We start from the raw sequence: 25,000 nt of genomic DNA, 5'->3' as shown, positions 1-25,000 counted from the left end.
CGATGAGCCTCTCTAGAAGCTGCTGAACAAATCCAAGTGGAATTTGTCTCAGTTTTTTGTGGAATATTTTCCTTCTCCTCTCCACTCATATTTAGACACATGTAGCATTAAAACAGATGCAGCCGGATTTAAAACGGCAAAGTGGCTTTCTCTGGCCTCAGAAAGGTATAAAGTATCCCTCTCTCATTAGACAATTTGTTTGATTCAAATTATGGGAGCCGAATGAACATAATAAAAAGTGATTTGGATCGCTGGTCTGCGTTGCCCCCGTCCCTCCTAGAATCGGTTCGCATGAATGTCCTGCCCAGGTTTTTATATTTATTTCAAATGCTACTAATTGAAATACCCAAGTCAACATTTGAAGGGTTAGACAAAATCATTTAAAAATTTATATGGCATGGAAAGCACCCTCGAATAAAATATAAAGCTCTCCAAGGATTTAAGGAAGAGGGAGGCCTTAATCTTCCTAATTTTAAATACTATTTCTGGGCTGCATAATTAAAATCATTGATTTCGTATATACAAAATGATGCTGATACGAGATGGTTAAGCATTGAACAGAAGATGTGCACTGACCCACTTGCTGATATTCCATCTCAGGGGTTAGCAGAGTGGAATAAATTTACTCTTGACATTTGGGAGAGGGTCAGAATTACTTTTAAGTTACCAACCAATATCTCTATACTGTCTAGCATTGGTTATATTAAATCCTTTACGCCAGGCAAGATGGACACAGGCTTCCTGACATGGGCTGACCGTAGTCTTATTTATATACATGAGCTAATTGATTATTGTCATTCGATCAGCTGAGAAGAAAATACCAACTTAATAAAAATGATCTCTTTAGGTACCTGCAAATACGGTCTTTCTTAGTGTCTCACAGAGATTGGAGAAAAGTGCTGGATCCATCGGCCATTGAAAAATTCCTTACACAGATTCAAAAGCGAGAAGGAGATCAAAAAGTAATTACAAAGTTATACAAAATATTTGAGTCGATGACTCAAAACAAACCCATTTTGGCGAGGCGGAGGCGGTACAAAATATCTCTGATGAAATGTGTAAAGAGGCGTGTATAGCGGCACACCCAGAGCCGGCCCTAGCCATTTTGGTGCCCTCGGCGAGATTATGATTTTGCCCCCCCCCCCCCCCCCCATACACAGCAAACATTATATATATAAAACATTAATAACAACAGCCATATGACGGACCTTAAAAGTTTAATTATTCTTCAAAACAACTAGCACACGCTATACAATACAAATAATAATAATAAAATAAAATAAAATAAATAAACAGAAATAAAACAGGGTTACTGTTCAGATTAAGAGGAAATTAAAAGTCCTGACAGCTTCCACACAAACAATGCAAAACAGATACATAGCAAATAATTTTGCCATGATAGCTTACATTTAAAATGTTACACGTCTGGACTTCCTTGTGGCAAAGGCATCGATGGTATCATCAAATGATACCTGTCTTGAAAGCTCATGATTTATGCTTATTAAAGCAAGTCCATTGAGACGCTCTTGTGACATCGTGGATCTCAGGTCAGTTTTTATAAGCTTTAGTTTGGAGAAGCTCCTCTCTGCAGCAGCAACTGTCAACCTCCAAGGCTCCATGGCCTTACAAACCGTTGATTTTTTCCTTACAAAATACAAAATAACCTTACACCATATATTTTTTTCAAATGCGTTTATTTATGTACATAGTTGGACATTATTAATTAGGATAGTTTAATTTTGATATTTTAACTAAACTAAAATAACCATTAATAATGCTTGTAATTTAAATTTTTAAATAAGAAACAGATATTTCGGGGGGGGAAATCGTTAGCATTTTTATTTTTGTAAACCAAACTTAAGTATCGATCAATGATGCTTGTAATTTAAATTTCAAACAGGGACAGAAAATACAAACCTTTGCTGGCTTGTGATTGGGAAACATGTTTTTCACGTTTCTTGATATTCGGTGCAGACCGGATGGTACTGTAAAAGTTCGTGTTCGTGCTCGTAATTCCTACTCTGCAGGGAGTCAGTGAAGGCATCAGGGAGGAGGGGCGGGGTGTGTGTGAGCGTGGAGGGGGTGAGAGAGACGGGAGAGGATATCTGTCCTGTTAGCGGCGGGGTTACCGATTAATAAAAGCTTGTTCTGAGACCCATCTCGTCCTTGTTTCAGCGTCTGACGGACGCTACAAATTTGCGTTTTCCCGTACAGATGTTCTTCTACGCCGTACACGTCTTAGAATGCATAAAAACGTACTGGTTGACAGGTATGCTGCAGCAGCAACTGTCTCGGTCTAGCCGAGGTGCGCACTGATAAATCGCCCCCCCCCCCCTCTCCTTGGACGGTCAAGGCATTGTGTTTCAGGTCACACCAAGAATGACAAACAACGAGGGGGGGGTGTTGGTTTTAATTTTTTCTGTATTTGTTTGTTTTTTATTTTCTAGGGCAGAGCATGAGAAAAGGGCGCCCGTTGGGGCAATAAATTATAACTATTATTAGTTTATTTTCATTTTTTTTTTTTATATATATAATTTTTTTTCGAGGCTTGGAGTGGCGCCCCCTCCAGCTGGTGGCGCCCTAGGCAACCGCCTAGTTTGCCTATGCCTAGAGCCGGCTCTGGTCATTGTGCATGTAGACTGACTGAACAGGACGTTCTGGTGTTATCCCAGTCGCCACCAGTAAGTGGCAGTAGTGGCGCACCGACGGACTCCGGGTGACGTCACACGCATGCGCAGTTAGTGCGCAGTGGAAGCGAGGTGACGGCGCGAGGCAGATAGCGCCTCTACTAATATACTTTTGTTGCATTTACAGGTGGGTTCAGTACATAAGCACATGTTGGATAGCACTAGAATGGACTCGTTCATGTTCAAGACATTTTGTATATAATTATCTTGCGTTGTAAGATCGTTGTTCTGTATTAAAAGTGAATGCTAAGTACCGTTAGCGCCCGCTGTTAGCAGCTACCGTAGCCTCTGCAATCGACGGGTGTCTCTACCGAACTATGTTCGGTAGTTTAATTGTTTTAAAACATGATTCCTGTTATACGGTATATGTAATGTGATACCTCAATGATTGTAACAGTGATAGATAACTGTTAGCTGCTAGACTGTTTAACACACGCATGCGCAGTTAGTGCGCAGTGGAAGCGAGGTGACGGCGCGAGGCAGATAGCGCCTCTACTAATATACTTTTGTTGCATTTACAGCATTAAAGATTCACCAGTTACACTAAAGGCTGTGCCTCTGTCTTTACGTGTGTAACATAAACACAAACACTTTCCTTCAGAAAGCATTTCCTCCTAAAGTTCTTCATCTTCTTCTTCTTCTTCAGATGCTTGAGGAGGATCCCAGGCCAGGTCTTTATCCCACAGGTCAGGAGCTGAATTGTCTGGATGATCTGAATAAAGTAAGGGATAAAAGTTCCTTGTTTTTTTAAATGATGAACGATGATGTTCTTATGGATCATAAGAATGAGTGACTGATGGTGGCTTTAACCGTTTCTTCCTGAACTAGGTGAACCTGGAGGAAGACAGTGAAAATGAAAGGAGTGACAGGAACCTGTGCACTGATGTGCTGAAGAGGATGTTGGTGATGGACCCTGTGATGAGGATTATACCAGAGATGGTCATTTCTACTTTCATCATGCCGACTGATAAACCCCACCAAAACTACTGCAGATCATCCAAATCGAAGACGCCAGAGTCTTCAGCAGAAGACCCTGAATGCATGACAAAGGCTTCCATCGACGAGGACCAAGGCACTAATGGTGAGAAACAGTCACTTCTACTCCTGAATGACAGCTGAGCATTTGGAGGATGGTGGGAGTTCTAATGACCTTTTCGTTTGCAGAGACCAAAAGGAAACCGGGAATAAATTTATTCCTGCTAGAAGCAGCTCAAGAGGATTCTCAGTCCGTTCTGGAATCATCAGGCAGCAGCAGTTCTGACTGGGGATGGGAGACCTGCTGTTTAAATTAGTTTTTATATTTTTTTTTTACCTGTTGAAACAACACAAGATTAGAAAAAATAATAATTGATAGTCCCATTCTTTGTGGAATGTTTATTTCCATGGTTTCTCAAGAGTTTGTATAAAATAAAAGACTTCTAGTCAAATCTGTCCCCTACCTTGTTAAAACTTTGTTAATAATTAGTGTGAGTAATCATTAAACATGATCAGTGTATTTACATATATGAATATCATTAATGATATTAATGATATACAAGTGGAGGAGTTCAAGTACCTCGGGGTCTTGTTCACGAGTGAGGGAAGGATGGAGCGGGAGATCGACAGACGGATCGGTGCACACAGAATGCACATGATTTGGTATTAAATTAGTTTTGACAACAACGCTAGACCACTATGCGCCTATAGAGTCTGACCCCGGTAGCATCATCCAGTAAACTAGCTAGACATTTACGGTAATAAACATTTGATATATTGTATGTTTAACATTAGTAGCTAATTTTACAGAATGCACATGATTTGGTATTAAATTAGTTTTGACAACAACGCTAGACCACTATGCGCCTATAGAGTCTGACCCCGGTAGCATCATCCAGTAAACTAGCTAGACATTTACGGTAATAAACATTTGATATATTGTATGTTTAACATTAGTAGCTAATTTTACAGAATGCACATGATTTGGTATTAAATTAGTTTTGACAACAACGATAGACCACTATGCGCCTATAGAGTCTGACCCCGCTAGCATCATCCAGTAAACTAGCTAGACATTTACGGTAATAAACATTTGATATATTGTATGTTTAACATTAGTAGCTAATTTTACAGAATGCACATGATTTGGTCTTAAATTAGTTTTGACAACAACGCTAGACCACTATGCACCTATAGAGTCTGACCCCAGCAGCATCATCCAGTAAACTAGCTAGACATTTACGGTAATAAACATTTGATATATTGTATGTTTAACATTAGTAGCTAATTTTACAGAATGCACATGATTTGGTATTAAATTAGTTTTGACAACAACGCTAGACCACTATGCGCCTATAGAGTCTGACCCCGGTAGCATCATCCAGTAAACTAGCTAGACATTTACGGTAATAAACATTTGATATATTGTATGTTTAACATTAGTAGCTAATTTTACAGAATGCACATGATTTGGTATTAAATTAGTTTTGACAACAACGATAGACCACTATGCGCCTATAGAGTCTGACCCCGCTAGCATCATCCAGTAAACTAGCTAGACATTTGTCAGAGTTATTGTTTTATTTTCATTGTCTCATTGTAGAGTTTTTAAGATGGAGGAAGCCACGGGGGTTTCTCTAGGAAAAATTCCTTTTGTCTCTAGTTTCATCGAAGGGGGTAGGGATCTACGTAAATACCTGGGAAACACCTACGTTCACCGTGTTAATAAAAGGGCTGAGGGGTCTCTTGGTTGCAGCCGCTGGGCGAGCAAGGTCCTCCTTACCGGCAAAGTATCGAAGCTTGTCTGCCCGATTCATTTTGTGTGCGTTTAATTATTTCTTACACAGTGTGTCAGGGAAAAACCCCGACATAAGTTGGTCCTTCGAAGTGCCGGCGCTCAATATAACCGACGTCTTCGAGCCGCGTGAGGAAGCTGAACGTGCACGCGCTCCGACGGAGCGAATCTAACGTCCAGTGGAGCAACTTCTTCACTGGCCAGCCTTCCTCTTCCGGTTCGCCGATGGGTGGTTTGACGAGGCCGAACAGCGATCCTGCGCACATTTTAAAGAAGGTAAGACAAACTTGTGTTAAAGTACTGCGGTTGCTTTAACCCGCGCTGGTCGCGCGAATTAGGTTACGCGCGTGCGGGTTCACGTGTATGAGATTTCGCCGTGCTGGGCGCGCATGAATGGTTGCGCGCGTGCGGGTTCACGCGTATGGGTTTCCCGAAGGAATCATTATGACAATGTTTACCTTAAAAATAAGTGAAGATCTTTAGAACTAGTCTGGCCAGAGGGAGATAACGGAAATGATTTTGTGAATCAGATGGTAAGATGTGAAACTCTTCATCACTAACATGCTGAACATCCTTCCTGTCTCTACTCTTCATCACTCTAACATGCTGAACATCCTTCCTGGCTCTACTCTTCATCACTCTAACATGCTGAACATCCTTCCTGTCTCTGCTCTTCATCACTAACATGCTGAACATCCTTCCTGTCTCTACTCTTCATCACTCTAACATGCTGAACATCCTTCCTGTCTCTACTCTTCATCACTCTAACATGCTGAACATCCTTCCTGTCTCTACTCTTCATCACTAACATGCTGAACATCCTTCCTGTCTCGACTCTTCATCACTCTAACATGCTGAACATCCTTCCTGTCTCTACTCTTCATCACTAACATGCTGAACATCCTTCCTGTCTCTACTCTTCATCACTCTAACATGCTGAACATCCTTCCTGTCTCTACTCTTCATCACTCTAACATGCTGAACATCCTTCCTGTCTCTACTCTTCATCACTCTAACATGCTGAACATCCTTCCTGTCTCTACTCTTCATCACTCTAACATGCTGAACATCCTTCCTGTCTCTACTCTTCATCACTCTAACATGCTGAACATCCTTCTTGTCTCTACTCTTCATCACTAACATGCTGAACATCCTTCCTGTCTCTACTCTTCATCACTCTAACATGCTGGACATCCTTCCTGTCTCTACTCTTCATCACTAACATGCTGAACATCCTTCCTGTCTCTACTCTTCATCACTCTAACATGCTGAACATCCTTCCTGTCTCTACTCTTCATCACTCTAACATGCTGAACATCCTTCCTGTCTCTATTCTTCATCACTCTAACATGCTGAACATCCTTCCTGTCTCTACTCTTCATCACTCTAACATGCTGGACATCCTTCCTGTCTCTACTCTTCATCACTCTAACATGCTGAACATCCTTCCTGTCTCTACTCTTCATCACTCTAACATGCTGAACATCCTTCCTGTCTCTACTCTTCATCACTAACATGCTGAACATCCTTCCTGTCTCTACTCTTCATCACTCTAACATGCTGAACATCCTTCCTGTCTCTACTCTTCATCACTCTAACATGCTGAACATCCTTCCTGTCTCTACTCTTCATCACTCTAACATGCTGAACATCCTTCCTGTCTCTACTCTTCATCACTCTAACATGCTGAACATCCTTCCTGTCTCTACTCTTCATCACTCTAACATGCTGAACATCCTTCCTGTCTCTGTCTCTCTGTCTGGTCAGCCTGTACTGATCATTCTCTCCCTCTTTACGATCTTGTTGATTATTGCCCAAGATAAAAAAAAAATATCTTCAAGAAACGTTTGCTTCAAGGAATTTAAATGAAATTAAGTTTTCGGAGTTTGTATTCTAAATTTTTATGCCAATAGTTTCACTTTTACAGCAAATGAATATCAGCTTCAAATATTGGTGATTGGCCTCCTTGACTGCTGTCGGTATGGACACCAGTTCTTTCACGGGCGTGATCATTGTTAGACATGGTGATTCTTTATCACAAGAAAGGATGTCAGATCTCAACCTTTAATGGTGAGACTTCCAAAACGCTCACTGGACATTGTGTTTAAATGCGGATTGTGGATTGGGTTGGAGCGCTAGCATTGCTTTAGGAGCATAATGGTCTGTTCAAGCTTGTCCTGCAGGATTGGACGCGTTGCTCCTGTATGACCAGACGATACCCTACGGTTGGCCAGTCTCTGTAGGGTATCACTGTTCTCATGGAGCATGTCTGGTGATGTCCCTGTGCCCTCTGGTCGCTGTCAGATTGAGCCAGAAAGTTGAAAAGATTGTGTTCTTGTTGAAAACCCATTTAACAGGGTGGTTTTCTGTATCGTTATGACACAATCCTGAGTATCTCCAATGTACGGTGGCCATTTTAGGACATTTCACATTCTGCTTGTCTGTGATGGTCATCATACAGTTGGGGTTAGAATAATGTATCATTTCCAAAGTCAAATTAACAGGTACACATGTGCCTTGTCTGTTCAGGTCTTGTCCTTGAATAGTTAATGATCAAAAAAATGGACTTGAGATTATAGTAGCTCTGCTTGCATATAACCTGGCAGTGCTGAATCAATTCTGAAGCCGACAGGAAAATAACCATACAGCCGTATTACCCTCTGTGAGCTACTCTTAAGTGTCCCTATAACACTCATTTGCTTCTCCATACTACAAATTCCTGTCAGCCCTCCTTGAAATTATTGACACAAAGGCCCGGTTACAGGTTCAGCAAACAAAGAGCTTCACCGTTGTGAAAGATTTTACTGTCCAATCCGAGCCAGGGGGGAGATAAAGGTCGTGCTAGTGTTACAGAAGCAGCCATGTTGTGTCCAGCCAGTCTGCAACAAACGGATGCTGGAATTGTTCGGTGGTGAAATAAGAGGCTTCTTCTCCACTGGATATTGTGTGCAGTTTCATAAGCAAATATTTGACATTAAATTGTATCAAAAGCTTTACATTTGCTTAGCAGTCTTAATAAGTTAAGGAAAAACCTGGATGTGTGAGATGTATGACATTGGTTTTCTTTATATCCCATCAGGTCCAGTAAAACCATGAATCTCTGCTCCAAATGTTTTGCGGGTAAGTCTCTGTCTCATCCACCAGCCTGTCCAAATGTGACAGGTTTACAGCATCCCGGTCCTCTGTCAGGTTCAGATGGACTTCTGGACTTCTTTAAATGATCATAATTGATCATTGAAAATAAATCTTATTTCAGTTATGTTTTGTCACATCATTAATGCCAAATATTTCCCGGTTCTCTTAAAGTGATCCCTGACTGTTTCGACAAATCAGTTCAAAAGTACAAGAATTTACCTTTTACTATGTAAATACATAGACAAAAATATGTAATAATTTCTTATAAGATATAAAATCCATTCTGTTTGGGGGTCGCCAATGTTGTTTTCTTTGCTAGGCATTCTGGGTGTGATGTCAAATAGTTGCAGCACCCAGCTCACTGCTATTGATTAGCATGGCAGTGATCTGTTAGCAGCGATCAGCTCCTCCGTTCAGCCTTCAGAGTCTGAACCACAGCGTCAGCAAAGACATGAGGACAGTGAGGAAGAAGCCAGAGATCAAAATGGAGATGAAAATCGACGGGAGAACTCTAGATTTTACATAGTTCTTGTAATTTTATATCTCACTATTTCAACAAGCCAGATATCGCTTTGGGCTTCGTCTTGGAAATTTTGAAAACATTTTATAGTTACATTTCGCTGATCACTTAATAATGAAAACAATTGTTATCCTTAAAACCTTAACTTGGCAAATAACATTAAAAGCATGGGAGAATATTGGCAGCTAGTTGGTGGATTTGGTTGACAAGTTTCTGTCTTGTTCACAGCCAGGCGATCAGTTGGTATTGATGGTGTTGAATTGCTTCGATGTGTTCACCCCGTGGAACAGCAGTGCTTGAGGTGTGGTTGACACGCATTCACTGCCTTGAATGGTTGACCAGTAAAATCTGCATGTATTTGTTAATGGAAAGGCCTGCATTTTTGTATGCTTATGACATAGTACAGTACATCTCTGATGTCACTGATCACACATAAATAGGAAACAGTTCCACCTGTTTCATTTGAAGCTTCTGTTTGGCATCTAGAGCTACTCTCACAGAGACTGCTAGGTGTGCCAACTGATTCCAGTCATGAATGCTAACAATGCGAAAAGGTAATGCTAGGAACGTTGCAGAAAACTCAAATTTCATAATTATATTTTCACCATTGAGCAGAAAATAGTGAGTTCGACCAGGCATGGACAAACTATGGCCCAGGGGCCATATGTGGCCCATTAAGTTTTTTAATCCGGCCTGGCGAATTTGAAGAAATTATATTGATAAACCTTTTTTCATTTTCTCACCGCTTATTCCGCTATCGGGTCACGGGCCAAGCTGGAGCCAATCCCAGCAGTCAATGGGCGAGAGGCGGGGGACACCCTGGACAAGCCGCCAGTTCATCGCAGGGCAACACAGAGACAGACAACCAGCCACACACACACTCACACCTACGGACAATTTAGGGTCACCAATCAGCCTAGGCTGCATGTCTTTGATAAACCTTGTTAATGTTTTATTTTCCCTGCATTTCTCACGTTTTCCTACTAGGTGGTGCACTGTATATACATTGACCTTTATTGAGGTGTGGCATATTACACCGCACTTGTGCTTTACTCTTTGACCCCGCTGCCCTTCTGTAAAGATGAGCGGACCTAAGAAAAGGAAAGTGGACAGAGAATGTTGTGTTTAATAAGTGGACACCTGATCGAGATAAATCCCTATCATGTTATTAATCACCAAACACACCGGTAATGAAATCAGGCTTGACACCAGTTACTTTTCTCTAGCGGCCACACGGACCGTCTTGGCCCTCTGCCATCGTATTCTCCCCCCGACTTCCTGTTTCGAGGCCTTTATTTACAAAGTTTAAGCTTCGCCCCTTGACTAGTGACATCATAATAACATCGCTGTCCACCAGATGGGGCTGTTCCTTCCAATAACAGTTAAGAGCGGATGGAAATATTAAATTATTCTATCAACACCTAAATATTTTTTTCACAGATCAACTGCTGTCCACCTGATATGCCCATAGGCTATTAAAGAATACAATGGCTACAATAGGCCCAAAGCATGCTAACAATGCTAGCGAGCAGTCAACGAAAAAAGAGCGGGAGGCTACTGCTCAGAGGTTGGCAGTTGACATCAACAAAGCCAGCCACAGATCCAGGTTAACATACCAACACCTCAGATCCATCCTGAGTATCTCCACAACCAAACTCACTCCAGACTTTGATGCGCTGGCTAAAAAGCGAGACCAACAAAACTATTCCCACTAAAACTGAAAAAATGCATTTCAAAAATAATTGGTTCAATAAGCCGTACATCTTGCTTATAATTTCTGTTAAGTGGTGCGCAGGTGCACATACCTTCTCAAAAATAAAAAATGCACACCAGATCAAATATAACGTGCTCTGTTCCGCTCTGCATTATTTTTGGGGGTTCATGCACTGGTGGCAGACTATGCAGTGTTGATGCTCCAATCACAATTTTGTTGCTGTTCTGAGACGATGACAATAAATCTTGAATCTTGAATCACCGCTTACGAAACGAACCAGGGTTCAATTGAAAACAAGCTGATCAATCAGAGATTGCAGACCCTCGCCTCCAAGTGCCCTATCTCGCAATGTTAAAGAATCCTTTGTCTGTTTGTCTGTCCGAGCGCATAACTCAAAAACTAGTAACTCAATCGACTTGAATTTTTTACACAAGCAAGGTTCTGTCCGTGGCTCGGTCCTCCCCGAGAATGGCGTTGATCCGGATCTGGATCCAGATTCTAGAATTATTTTGACATCTGGAATTGTGCCTGTGCTGTAAACTGCCACTTTAAGAGGGAGGGACACGAATGGCATGATGGGAAAAAGAGTCCAGAAGGTGTCTTGTAGTACGTTCCGGAGCAGCAAGCTAGAGCAGGTTTGGCCCCTCTGATCCGGAAGCCCTGTTTACTGTCTCACACGATCCAATAGTCTTTTGGAGGCGGGGTCTGCAGTCTCTGTCTTTCTAGTTATAATATGGTTTATGCTTGGCTGTGCATTTTTTCCCAGGGTTGTCAGGTCTGGATCAGTCTCAACTGAAGGCCCATTGGTAAAGATGCACAGTACTGTCATTTTAAACGCAGAGTATTCTAAAAGAATCTGGCACACAAGCAGCTGTGGACTGACACCAGTAATGATGTCAATGACGTACTGGAAGGTACTTGAATGTAATTACCACTTTTAGTCTCGCTATGTCACATAAATGACCAGCTCTGATTGGGGAGCACGGTGGCGGAGTGGTTCGTGCTGTCACCTCACAACAAGAAGGTACCAGGTTTGAATCATGTCCGTGCTGAGTTTGTATGTTCATGGGTTTCCTCCGAGTTCTCCCGTTTCCTCCCACCACCAAAAACATGCGTTTTATGTAAATTGCCCATAGTGTATCAGTGTGTGTGTGGGTGGTTGTCTGTCTGAGCGTGGCCCCACGTTGCGCTGGCGACACATTCAGGGTGTACCCAGCCTACTCCCGTGACCCGCAAAGCAGAAGAAAACGAGTGAATGCCAGAAACATGCAATACTGTAAAACTATAAAGTCCTAAGTTTGAAATGACAGTAGCATTGATTTGGAGGCATACTGCCCAGCCATGGTAGAGACCTAGAGATTAGAGGCATGCATTCCAACAATTAATACTGTTTAATATAAACATGAAATGTTTCCAACTATTCTAGCAGGATGGGTTGAGGGAGCACTGCAGCCCTGTCGGTGAGTATGGCAGAAAGGCCTGGCCTCAGTTCAGCCTCACAGACGGCGCGAATGCTCGGAATAGACTCGATGCACACGAGTATAGAGGCTGAGCGCAAGTGGGTTAGTCTGCATGTGGAGGAAAAGCTCAAATCTGGGTTGCCCTCCCTTGCGTCCCCTGGAGGGTATAAAACAGTGGATCAATACCAACCAGTGTCCTACAGAGAGGTTCCAAGTGCAGCACAATAGTCTGAGGCGATCGGGTCTTTTACCAAATCATTTTTCAGCTGGCAAAGTTGAGGGAATATTTAAAAATTAATCACTTGGGTGCATTTATTATTTGAAAATCTTGACGGAGGTGAAATCAAGTCATGACAATTTAAAGGTACCCAAGCAGACAAAAAAAGAGTCCAAATGCAAAGATGTGTATATATGTATTTCTTTTTGGCACAACTATGAGGGTAAGTTGCAACCAGGACGTTTAGGCCATATGGAGTGACTTGAATGATTGATCTGAACGGTTTCATTTGATGAATCGGATCATTACTTAAGCTCTTATTCAAAATTTGCCTAATGCATGTGTGCAAGTTAAGTTGGTTCCATACTAAGTGTTCCATGTGTTTGTATTGAGTACCTATATCATGTGATTGGGTTCATGGACACCTCTGCTCTACACAGAACGTTTGTTTTGAGTTTCTGTGTTTGTTCTCTTCGTGTATCTCTCCATTTCCTGTCCTGAACACGCATTTCTTCCTACTTCATTATTTTCTGTCATTGACCACAGACATCCAGAAGAAGCAGCCAGGGGAGGACTGCACCTCCACGCCAATCCAGATCACTGGGAGTAGCCAATCGCCAGTTTTCAGTAGCGAGACGAGCAGTAGCCTAGCGCCACCCTCGAGCTCCGAGCAGCCGTTAACCGAAGAGCCTTCGCCCATCTTTCCCAACACAAGGGAAGGTAAGGTTGTCCAACCGGCGACCTCCACGTCAAGAAAAAAGAAACATGTTGAAGATTGGAAGGATGTTCTTTGTCTTTAAATGTAGTGGTGAAGTACAGAGGGGGATAGAGAGCCAGGTGCCAAAGTACCGACAGCACAGTCTCTAAAACGTTCAACAATGCCATCAAGGAACCATGGGTGCATTGCAGAATTCAGGAAGTAATTTCATACTGCAATACTCCGATGGTTGGTGAGCAGCCACAACAAATAGAATCACCATACACAAGGTACACATGGTTCAACTGGCACTCAATGCCCGAGTGAAATCAGCTGCTGGTTCAGACTGGAAAGCCCGGTTTGTTGCTAGAGCAGGGGTGGGCAAACTTTTTGACGTGCGGGCCACATTGGGTTTGAAATTTTGACAGAGGGGCCGGGCCAGGAGCATTTGGATGAGTGTTTAGATATACTAAAGCGCTGCGTGTCGTGTGCAAACCTCATAGCACAGTAAACACACACAGATAAATGTACAACCCGATTTACTAACAGTGTGTACGAAGAACTGCGTCTTTCAAATGTGCAAAATAGCCCTAATCCAGGTAGTACGTTTGTCTCAATGAATATGCAAGATGCAGCATTTACACATATTTTGGCACAACGGTGTGAGGAGAAATGTAAATAGATTAAAATAGCAATGACATTGTGATCTGTCAAACCTGGTGATTGCATCTGTTTTTAATAAATTTTACTTGAACACGTAAATAAAGCAACATTTATTGAAAAAAGATGATCACTTTCAACATTCAAAACATATCAAAACACGAAATACTAAATCTCAATCATTTCTGCTGCACTCATTGTTGTTCCACTGCTGTGCATAAATGCGCACTTCATTAGAAGAACGGGATTTATTGATCATGACGCTGGACATCTGCTCACACACGTAGGTCGAGCCAAACAACAGCATATTCTGTGCCGTCCTCCGGAGGTTTGGAAACGTTGCTTCGTTAAGTGAGACATAAAAGTCATTCAGGTTAAAAGACTTGAACTTATCCTGCAGATCCTGCGGTGCGGTTTCAGGGTCTTGTGACGGGACGGGACACCAGCTGAAGTGATGCGTCAATTTTCTTTAAATCAGAGAAGCGACGGCAGGACTCTGTGCAGGAGCCACCCGCAACGGCTTCTTGGCATATCAGACATGCAGCCGTAGATCGGATTTCGGTGAAAAGAAATCTTGTTGTGCGCTCTTTATTAAACACTCGGCCCTCACCGTCTACTTTGCTTTTCTTCGGTCCGCTCATTTCTACAGACGGGGTCAGAGAGTAATGGGGAAAAAGAAACTAATGCAGAGTAATTCGCTACACTCCACCGCGGTTGTCAGTGCGCCATCTGCTGGTGAAACACGGGTATTGCAGGGACAAAATGAAAGTTATGATTTTGAATTTTTTGGTAATTGGACAAGTTCGGCGTGCCGTATTGAAAAGCATAACGGGCCGTATACGGCCCGCGGGCCGTGGTTTGCCCATGTCTGTGCTAGAGTGTGGGCTCGTAGTCTGTTTGACTTCTACAACTGTTGCTTTATACAAGCAGCTGCCAGGCTTCTCTACATGGGCAGGGGAAGTCAGTCATCGAACAAGCATCTAGAGAGTTATCTCATGATGCTTTCAGTCTAATGGCGTCCTCACTGGTGGATTGCAATGATTGTTTGGCTCCTGAGTCATTGTTTCTACAGCGAAAAAGGACAAGCCTCAAGTTCCATTCAGTAAAAGTCCAAGACTCCTGATGTATGTGAAGTCACCCATTTTGGCTGAGCGGTTTAACTTGGAAGTTGTCTTCCATGTTCATTGAGACTCATCTTTACAAATCCTGTCTTGCATCTCTTTATTCTCCACCTGCAGGCGTGTCGTCCACAGAAACGGCCCAAGGCACACTCTGCACCCCCACAAAACGCCCCCGAGAATCGGGTACGCTCGTTCTCCTGTTCCGGCCCGTAGCTCTATATCCTGCCCCACTTGAAGCGCTAACTTTCAACCCTGCTGATTATTTTCAGCATCGGGCTCTGAGAGCGAGGAAACGCCAGAGAAACGGCCACGAACGGACGACAAGGAGGGCGGCGGCGAGGAGGCCCGCGGGCTGCCGAAGCAGAAGAACCGCCGGCGCTGCTACCGCTGCCAAACCAAGTTAGAGCTGGTGCAGCAGGAACTGGGCTCCTGCCGCTGTGGTGAGGCTTTGTCATCGTCAAATACGGCACTGACCTCCATCTTCACGAGACCGCTGCAGTTCTTTTCTTCAGCATAATTCACTTTTGGCTTCGTTCATTGCTTAATCTTCAACTTGAATATGAAACGTATCGCAAAAGGTTCTGTGAGACCGGTAAGAAAATGTTTTCCATGCTGTGTTTGGCCAGGTGATGGCCAAACGGTTTCTCTGTAGGAAGTGGGAATCCATCAAACCATTTTCTGTTTCCACCCAGGCTACGTGTTCTGCATGCTTCACCGTCTGCCCGAGCAGCACGACTGTCTGTTCGACCATCTGGGCCGTGGTCGCGAGGAGGCCATCCTCAAGATGGTGAAGCTGGACCGCAAGGTGGGCCGCTCGTGCCAGCGCATCGGAGAGGAGTGCTCCTGATTGGCCAGCCATCCTGATAGAGATGAGGCACTTACAAAGAGGAAGAGGTTGTGGAAGGAGAGCTCGAGGAATGACAAATGGGGTGATGGGGGGGGGGGGGGGGGTGGTGGAAGTAGAGGAAGAGGAGAGGAAGCCTGATCGTAACATCCTTCATCTGACCTGACAATTCTGGACCTGAGCTCGACGTCGCCCTGATAATGTCCTGTTCGGACTCGCTTCTGCTCGAGGCTGATCGGGGGCCCAGAGAGGGGCCGCTAGTTGTTGTGCGGGGGCCGCGTTCAGTATCAGCATGTTCACACACACAGCCTTAACCCAACCTCCAGTCGTCAGAGGGACACCACGAAGATGAACCCAGCTAATCGTACGTCACGCACAGCTCTGCTGTTCCTCGCCACGGGTCCCTCCCCTGCGCTCGTCTTCTCTTCAGTACAGGAAGTCCTGGAAGAGAAACTGTTGTAGTATTTGGTAGGATTGTCCTCCAACAAGGGTTTTTTTTTGTTTTGGACGTTTTCCCAGTTCTTGGTCACGGGTGAGGTTTCTGTCTATCCCACGACCACTCCTCAGGTCATCATCGCGGGGTTGGAGTATCAAACCTAGAACCCCGCCTCCTCCTGTTTTTCCTTCACCAACATTTAGGTCCCTGTGCAGCATCGCCAACGGCGTTTTACCCATGCACGGTGCTTGCAGCAGTGTTCGTACACGTGTGGTCAGGTGAGGCACTCCAAGGATGCTGATGGTTTTTTTGTTTTGTTGGTGGTTAGTTCTGTTTCTACTGCTCTACCATCGTTTCATAGTGAACAATCCAGCCAATCCTTGCCTCTGCTCACATGGGTTGTTGACCAAAAAGAAACTAGGGAAGTAAGTAGTACACTAATGGCAAGAGTCACTTGGATGAATCCTCTGTAGCAGATCCTCTTCTCCTTCTTTCCCTCCCCTTTTTTCAATATACCGAGTAGTACTGTTTTGCATTAAGGGGAATACAACTGAATATTTGCTTCCAAATGAAGAGTTGTTCTCCAAAATGCCATGTATTTATGCTAAAAACTGACCCCGAGTTCATCACTAGTTGTAGACGAACAATAAAGAATGCTAAACTGAATTCAGAAATTACATTCTACCCTGAAAACTGTTCTGTAACTTATTTCTGATTTTGTACTTCCTGGGTGGGATTAGATTGAATTTTCACGTCGGGGATGTCCACATGATTTTGGCTCCACTCATTTCTCCCAGTGAGCTTTCACTAAATTAAAGGGAGGAGGGTTCATCCTGCCCTAAATAGTGATATCACATTGATGCACAGGACAACGAAAAGTTGGTTTAAACCTCTCCAGGGTAACCGGCCTGGTTACCATGGAGACCAGGATTACAGCCACTCGGTGGTTTAGTGAGCTCAACTCGCCGATCAACCGTGATTTCGCTTGTTCCCTTTTTGTTCATTGACCTTTTTAAAATCATAAGGGTGATTGTACCCAAACGTCTCCTGCCTGGCCTCTTGTGTGTTTCTGCTTGGCTGGTTCTAATTCTGATATTTGTTTTGGAGTGCTAATCAGAAATGGAAGAAACAATTCCTTCTGTACCTTTTTAGAGAAAGAAAAAATATTTAATCTTATCAGTTTGAGTTACTTACACCCTAGCATAGAGTTGCATATCTTTAGTTAGATGTATAAAGATAAGCGAGAACAATATTCTGCCCTATTTTCTCTAATTATTTTGTGTTCCATTTTCTGCTGAGGAAAATAAAACTGGATTTGAGGATGTGTGTTAGTCTGTTTCCTTTGCCCCCGTTATCCTGGTGTTCGGTGTGAATGAGCCGTGAACAGAAAACGGTTTAATCCAGCTCATTGTTACCAGCTTCAACGTCGAGCAGATTTTAAGTTTGTATCGATATTTTGGTTGCAGCGGTTTTGGGTTAAAGTTAATTCCATTTTGAGATTACTGATAATACATTAATGTACTGCATTGGAATAATTAAGTATGAGTTCACTGACTGTTTGAGGAGGATACTTATGGGATTGAAGGCTCTTTGGAAGGTGTGGAATGAGCGGTCATGGTTGAGGGATCCGTCTGGACTCTGGAGAGAGGTAAGACTATGGTCTAACAATAACGATGCCGAGTAATACAAACCCCACTGATACGCTCGAAGTCGGGTGCTAATAATGAGCTAATTAGTCAATTAAACGCAAAGTTTGAATAGGCATCATCACCACGGAGGTTTGGATTGCCGTTAACAGTGGCGTTATTCGTGGGTGAAAAGTGAGTAAATGTCTTTGATGGTGTGAATGGGTAGGAATTACCACCCCAGTGAATGCTCGCTTAGATGTTAAAGCTTTGATCTTTGATCTTTGAACTTGTTATGTAATGAATCCATCTTCAATGGTCACCAGACATCAAAGCATAAGAGAGAAATCTATAAATTGCACGCCAGAGCCTGGATGCAGGAGTGGCACGATGAATCAATACGTGCACAGCGATGGTTTGTATCTCTACAAAGATAAAGAAACTCGCCAGATTCTAACTGTCATACAGAGAGATGATGAGAACAGCTATGACAATGAGGTAGGCCTTGTTCATTTTGATGCTCACATTCTTTAAGGTCCCATAAAAACTCACTTTTCCCATGTTTCTGCACTATTCTGGTGATTTTGGGTCATTATCAACCCCAAAACAGCTGATGGTTATCTGGATGATTGACAGGATGTTTATCCAGTCAATCATTTGAAGTTTGTGTAGTCAGTAATCAACTACTAAAATATGTCTGGAAGAAATTATTGTGACGTTTAGTTTTTTTTTAGCTTATTGTTTGTTTTGAGCAGAAGAAAATTGTATTAATACCTTTTTGTGTATGAAAAACCATAATTCGGCAAAAAATGAATAAATATGTCCAAAAGAAAACACCAAATGCCATGTACACAAGAAATAACTAATAATTATAATTAACTTGTGGAAAAAGGGTAGAATAATGGACCGTTAATATTCAGTGTTATTCAGTACAGATTATTAATACATTTCCAAAGTGATTGATTCCCTTCTATTGACCTGCAGGTTATTATCCTGGAAGAGCTTATGTGGCGAAACTTTGACGAATTTAATATTGTCAAGTTTTACGGCTGCGCTCCTCATGCACCGCTGCTGACACTGGTATTCGAGACACTAGACTTTAACCTCGAAGACTTTGTCAAGATGGTCGTAGTGACCCTGATTCACATCAGAGACATCTTCCAACAGGTATGGCAAAGTGACAAAGATACGTCACATTTAAACCACGAAAAGTAGAACTAACGCTAGCATTTCTTCTTCAGATTGCCGTGACATTGTCTATGCTGAAGAAGGTCGGGGTGAGGTATGACGTATCACCCAAAAATATCTTTGTGGTAGATCCATTTGCCAAACCTGTCAGAGTCAAGCTGGCAGACTTCAGTTCGGCTCAGCTGTATTGGGAGAAAGAGAACAGTCCAGAGACGTAAGTCTGTCTTAGTTTCCGTCTGACCGGCTCTCAAAGCCAGATTGTTGCCTATCTGCTCCTTTTATACGAGTCTCACCCCCCCCCCCCCACCCCCTTGTCTGTATCGTAGCGCCAGCTCCATCAGCTGCAGGTTTTCACTCTGATCTATTTGGCTATTTCTTAGCGATGCAAGCCAGTAAATTTTACTTTTACTGTTACTGTCGGAGCAAAAAAAAATCTCTATTAATTTTTCATTTCATATCATTTACATGTTTGATTTTTTTCTCTGCATCAAATTCTGATGTTTCCAACAATTTTCATATTCCATCAGTTTTTAATGTCTCATATTAGCTTAGACCCTTTCAGCTGCATTTCTTCACAGATGGGTTTTCTAGTTATAATACATGGATTTAATCAACCTTGGTGTGGGGGGGGACGTCACCATGGATGATCTGGACTAAGCGATGGGGAGGCCTTGGTGCTTTTGATGTTTTCATGCGCTAATGGGGGGGCGGGGGGAGGTTTGTCGTGGAGATTTGTGCTCTGTTCAGGGAACCGAGTTGATCTTTAAAATTTTTCTTCCATATGTAGGTGTCCAGAAAGAAGAATGCTGTCTGTGGACAAAGTTGTGAAATTCTTACTTGACAATTGTCAAGAATATCGACTGTGGGTAAGTCATCCACTGTTTATCTCCTACAGACTCTCAATCTTGTGCCCCCCCATATATATTTTACATCAAAATAAGGTTAATAAGTTAACTTTTTAATGGCGTACTACAGTATAAACAGGAAGTTAAGCCACTTTCCATGCCGTAACATCCTGTTTATACTGTAGTACAATGAAAAGACAAACAGTGAATCTCTTCTATGCTTCCATGCCTGTAAGGCAAAGCAAACTCTTCACACATGCAGCAGTGGCTGGTCACTCCTTCAGGGCCTCGCTGAAACATTCCTGCAATTATCTGTTTTTTAACTGTAGGAATCTCTTGAAATAAGTGGTAAACTTTATAGTGTAGAATAGATGTTGGTTTTGCCAATTTAACAGGCAGTTGATAAATGTAAAGTTAAATATCCAGGTTAACAGTCGTTAGGAATGCAATCACATTCCTAATTCTGGCAAACCTTTACACCGGATGTCCAGAGTAAAAGGCTTTAATGTTAGCTTTGGGGGTGACAAATGGAGATAATGTCATATTTACTGGTTTTGTGCTTCTTCTTCACACATATAAAGTCCAATTATTATAAGATGTTTGCTGCAATAACAATTCTGACTGATGATCCTTGCTTCCTGAACTAGATGGATTCCAAAGGAAACGATCCCAAGGTTGACCAGTTGGTCGGGTTTCTGTTGACCTTAACAGATCCGACTAACAATTTGACGCTTTTTGAATCCTTCGCAAGTTCAGAGCTTGATTATGAAGGCCCATGGTTTCATGAGTACCTTTACAAGTTCCCGCACCACGCAAATAACACCTTAAAATATGAGATGATGTACCAGCTGGGAAGCGGCTCCTTCGCAGAAGTACGGAAATGCATGGATGGTGATACTGGAGAGTCTGTGGCGGTGAAACGACCCCTGGATCATTCCAATTGTGACATGGAGGTAGGTGGACGCTTGTTGAGTTTACTGCTGTCATTTTGTTAGTTTAGTCAAACTACTGATTTTATAATTAGAAGTGTATAAACAGATCCCCTTTAGGTTAATGTCAGTCACTGACTCAATGATAGTTTGCATTGCATGTGTGTGTATTGAGAACGCTAATGGTAATAGTACACGCATTAACATGAACAGGGTAATAGTACATGCATTAACACTAACACAATAATAGTACATGCATTAACACTAACACAATAATAGTACATGCATTAATACTAACATGTAATAGTACATGCAGTAACACTAGCACGGTAATAGAACAAGCATTAGCAACGATGTATGTTTGCATTAGCAGCACAATAATAGAGTCACAGATTAATTGTCTGTCAGGAACTAAGCACATCTAATTTTCATGTTTTTCCAAGGTTGATATTTTGGAAGAGTTGATGGCTGTGAAGGCGGACCAGCGGAACATTGTGAAATATTATGGCTGGCTCAACTTCACGATTGGAAAGGCACCGGTGTTAGAGGTGCTGGACAAGAACCTCGGGGTCTTTATGTCTGAAAATAGAAAGCCAATGGCTCCCAGTGACGTCAGAGCCATAATTGAACAGGTAAGTTCCATACGATGGAGAGCAGCAACCTCACACTGACGGTTCTAACCTGAAAGAAACTCAAACACATTCCTCCCTGTGGTCTGCAGATGGCCGAAGCATTGTGGGTACTCGAGGAACAGAGAATAATCCACACGAACATCAAGCCAGATAAGATCATGCTGGTAGACCGAGAGAGACCCTTCCGTGTCAAGCTGATAGACTTTGGCTTGGCAATGCGCGAGTCTGAAGGAGAGCATGGCATGACGATTCAAACTCGTTGTTTCAGGTAAAGTCTATTCTATTATGATTAAAATACTGTGTAAATGGGTAGATTCCAGATTTATCACAAAGAAACAGGTGTGGACCTCCTGTCCATACATGCTTGTTGTTTAACTTTGGATTTGTACCTTTTCAATATTTATGCGTGACGTACACATTGCTTTTTTTTCTACATTTAGGGCTCCAGAAGTGTTTATCGGCATTAAACCTACAGTGGCCGTTGATATGTGGTCCCTGGGCTGTGTGATGGCCTGCATGCTCTTGGGTGAACCGCTGTTTCGTGGGAGCTCAGATAGAGCCGTGGTAAGTTATCTGTAGGTAATCAGCCTTCTTGTTTGTTGTTCAGTCAGGTCAGCTTTCTGAAGAGTCCCGGTCCAGCACCGGACGGGCTTGTCCCTACTTAATTATAGCTGCTGGAAACAAAAGCTTTATCGAGCTGCTAAGATCACACCACATTTCAGTGTCTTGAAATATTGCTTTTTCTGACTTTGTGAAAGTCCTCAACTTCACTTCTAATAAATACCAATCTGAAATGATGTGGGGAAAGGGCAGTTCAGTGGACGGAACTGGAAATGCTGTAAAAATGACGGATCTGTATTTTATCTCCAGGTTGCACAAATGGTTAAGTTACTGGGAACTCCACGTTCCTGGTTTCTTAACAGGGGGATTCATGCACAGGAATATTTCAAGATTGAAGACAACATGCAGGAACATAAGGTACGCCTTCAAATGTCTCAACTCCAATGAACATAACGTGCAAAACATTTTCTGACTGTCATGTAAACACAAACACTTTCCTTCAGAAAGCATTTCCTCCTAAAGTTCTTCATCTTCTTCTTCTTCTTCAGATGCTTGAGGAGGATCCCAGGCCAGGTCTTTATCCCACAGGTCAGGAGCTGAATTGTCTGGATGATCTGAATAAAGTAAGGGATAAAAGTTCCTTGTTTTTTTAAATGATGAACGATGATGTTCTTATGGATCATAAGAATGAGTGACTGATGGTGGCTTTAACCGTTTCTTCCTGAACTAGGTGAACCTGGAGGAAGACAATGAAAACGAAAGGAGTGACAGGAACCTGTGCACTGATGTGCTGAAGAGGATGTTGGTGATGGACCCTGTGATGAGAATTATACCAGAGATGGTCATTTCTACTTTCATCATGCCGACTCTTCAGCAGAAGGCCCTGCATGAAGAAGACCCTGCATGCATCACAAAGGCTTCCATCGACGAGGACCAAGGCACTAATGGTGAGAAACAGTCACTTCTACTCCTGAATGACAGCTGAGCATTTGGAGGATGGTGGGAGTTCTAATGTGCTTTTCATTTGCAGAGACCCAGGGAACATCCATGGAGGAGAAGAGTTTCAGAATGGGGGAAGTTTTAAAAGCCTGTGTGACCATGGATCAGCCTGTTACCCCTCAGATGGACCCCAGTGACATCATCTCCCAACGAGAGTCCAGCAGTCCATCTCCTGTAAGGTCAACAGCAGGTGTGACCCTGGTGCAGCCCGCTCCACCTGAGAGTAGATTCAGTTCGGTGGACGAGGAGAGACAAGACAGGTGAGAAGATTTTCTCTGGTTATGGCAACCATCATCATCACCTTTGAGTGAGGTTTATCAGGTTCTTTCAGATGATAACAGGAATACTTTTCTATCTGTGTTTAGTTTGCAAACCGTCAAACACAAGATGCCAGAATGTTCAGGCATCACAAAGGCTTCCATCCACGAGGACCAAGTCACTAATGGTGAGAAACAGTCACTTCTACTCCTGAATGACAGCTGAGCATTTGGAGGATGGTGGGAGTTCTAATGACCTTTTTGTTTGCAGAGACCCAGGGAACATCCATGGAGGAGGATAAGAAGAAGAAGAAGAAGAAGAAGAAGAAGTGGAAGAAGATGTTCTCACATTTCTTCCGCAGAATGAAGAGCATATTAATACCCTGTGTGACCATGGAGCAGCCTGTTTCTCCTCAGATGGACCCCAGTGACATCTCCCAACGAGAGCCCTGCAGTCCATCTCCTGTAAGGTTACCACCAGGTGTGACCCTGGTGCAGCCTGCTCCACCTGAGAGTCGTTTCAGTTCGGTGGATGAGGAGACATAAAACAAAGGCTTTGTGACCGGGATCCGGGAACGTGGTTCCTCCAGCTCGCTGAATGAAACCTGAGCATTTGGAGGACAGCTCAGGGGATTGTGGGTCACCGTCTGCCTGACTTGGACTCAGTTTACAGCTCCCGAGTCCAGAGGAGGGCCAGAGAGGGGGACCGGAGGGTGTGTTCCAACTATAGAGGGACCACACTCCTCAGCCTCCCCAGTAAGGTCTATTCAGGGGTACTGGAGAGGAGGATCCGCTGGATAGTCTAACCTCAGATCCATGAAGAGCAATGCGGTTTTTGTCCTGGCCGTGGAACTGTGGACCAGCTCTACACCCTCGGCGGGGTCCTTGAGGGTGCATCGGAGTTTGCCCAACCAGTCCACATGTGTTTTGTGGATTTGGAGAAGGCATTCGACCGTGTCCCTCGGGGAGTCCTGTGGGGGGTGCTCCGGGAGTATGGGGTGTCGGACCCCCTGATACGGGGTGTCCGCTCCGTATATGACCGGTGCCAGAGCTTGGTCCGCGTTGCCGGCAATAAGTCGGACCTATTTCCAGTGCGGGTTGGACTCCGTCAGGGCTGCCCCTCTGTTCGTAACTTTTATGGACAGAATTTCTAGGTGCAGCCAGGGCGTTGAGGGGGTTCGGTTTGGTGACCTCAGGATTGGATCGCTGCTTTTTGCAGACGACGTGATCCTGTTGGCTTCATCAGGCCGTGCCCTCCAGCTCTCACTGGATCGGTTCGCAGCCGCATGTGAAGCGGCCGGGATGAGAATCAGCACCTCCAAATCCGAGGCCATGGTTCTCAGCCGGAAAAGGGTGGAGTGTACCCTCCGGGTCGGGGAGGAGATCCTGCCCCAAGTGGAGGAGTTCAAGTACCTCGGGGTCTTGTTCACGAGTGAGGGAAGGATGGAGCGAGAGATCGACAGACGGATCGGTGCAGCGTCTGCAGTGATGCGGACTCTGCACAGATCCGTCATGGTGAAGAGAGAGCTGAGCCCAAAGGTGAAGCTCTCGATTTACCGGTCGATCTTCGTTCTCCTACCCTCACCTATGGTCACGAGCTTTGGATAGTGACCGAAAGAACAAGGTCGCAGGTACAAGCGGCTGAAATGAGCTTCCTCCGTAGGGGGGCGGGGCTCTACCTTAGAGATAGGGTGAGAAGCTCA

General features: G+C 43.6%; 1 protein-coding gene across 1 annotated transcript; it reads left to right on the top strand.

Annotated features, from left to right (window-relative positions):
• Positions 1-3,333: 3,333 nt before the first annotated feature.
• Positions 3,334-15,905, top strand: LOC137916866 (AN1-type zinc finger protein 3-like; the record flags this gene model as incomplete). Its single annotated transcript, XM_068759833.1, has 9 exons — positions 3,334-3,408; positions 3,516-3,768; positions 7,641-7,701; positions 8,537-8,577; positions 13,050-13,223; positions 14,738-14,740; positions 15,099-15,164; positions 15,251-15,421; positions 15,674-15,905. Coding segments are annotated over 9 exons (999 nt in total), but the record flags the coding sequence as incomplete, so codon positions are not given.
• Between the last annotated feature and the right edge of the window lie 9,095 nt (positions 15,906-25,000).

The sequence above is a fragment of the Brachionichthys hirsutus genome, unplaced genomic scaffold, assembly GCF_040956055.1.
Source record: "Brachionichthys hirsutus isolate HB-005 unplaced genomic scaffold, CSIRO-AGI_Bhir_v1 contig_383, whole genome shotgun sequence".
Classification (NCBI taxonomy): Eukaryota; Metazoa; Chordata; class Actinopteri; order Lophiiformes; family Brachionichthyidae; genus Brachionichthys; species Brachionichthys hirsutus.
This window is presented reverse-complemented; position numbering and strand designations above follow the sequence as displayed.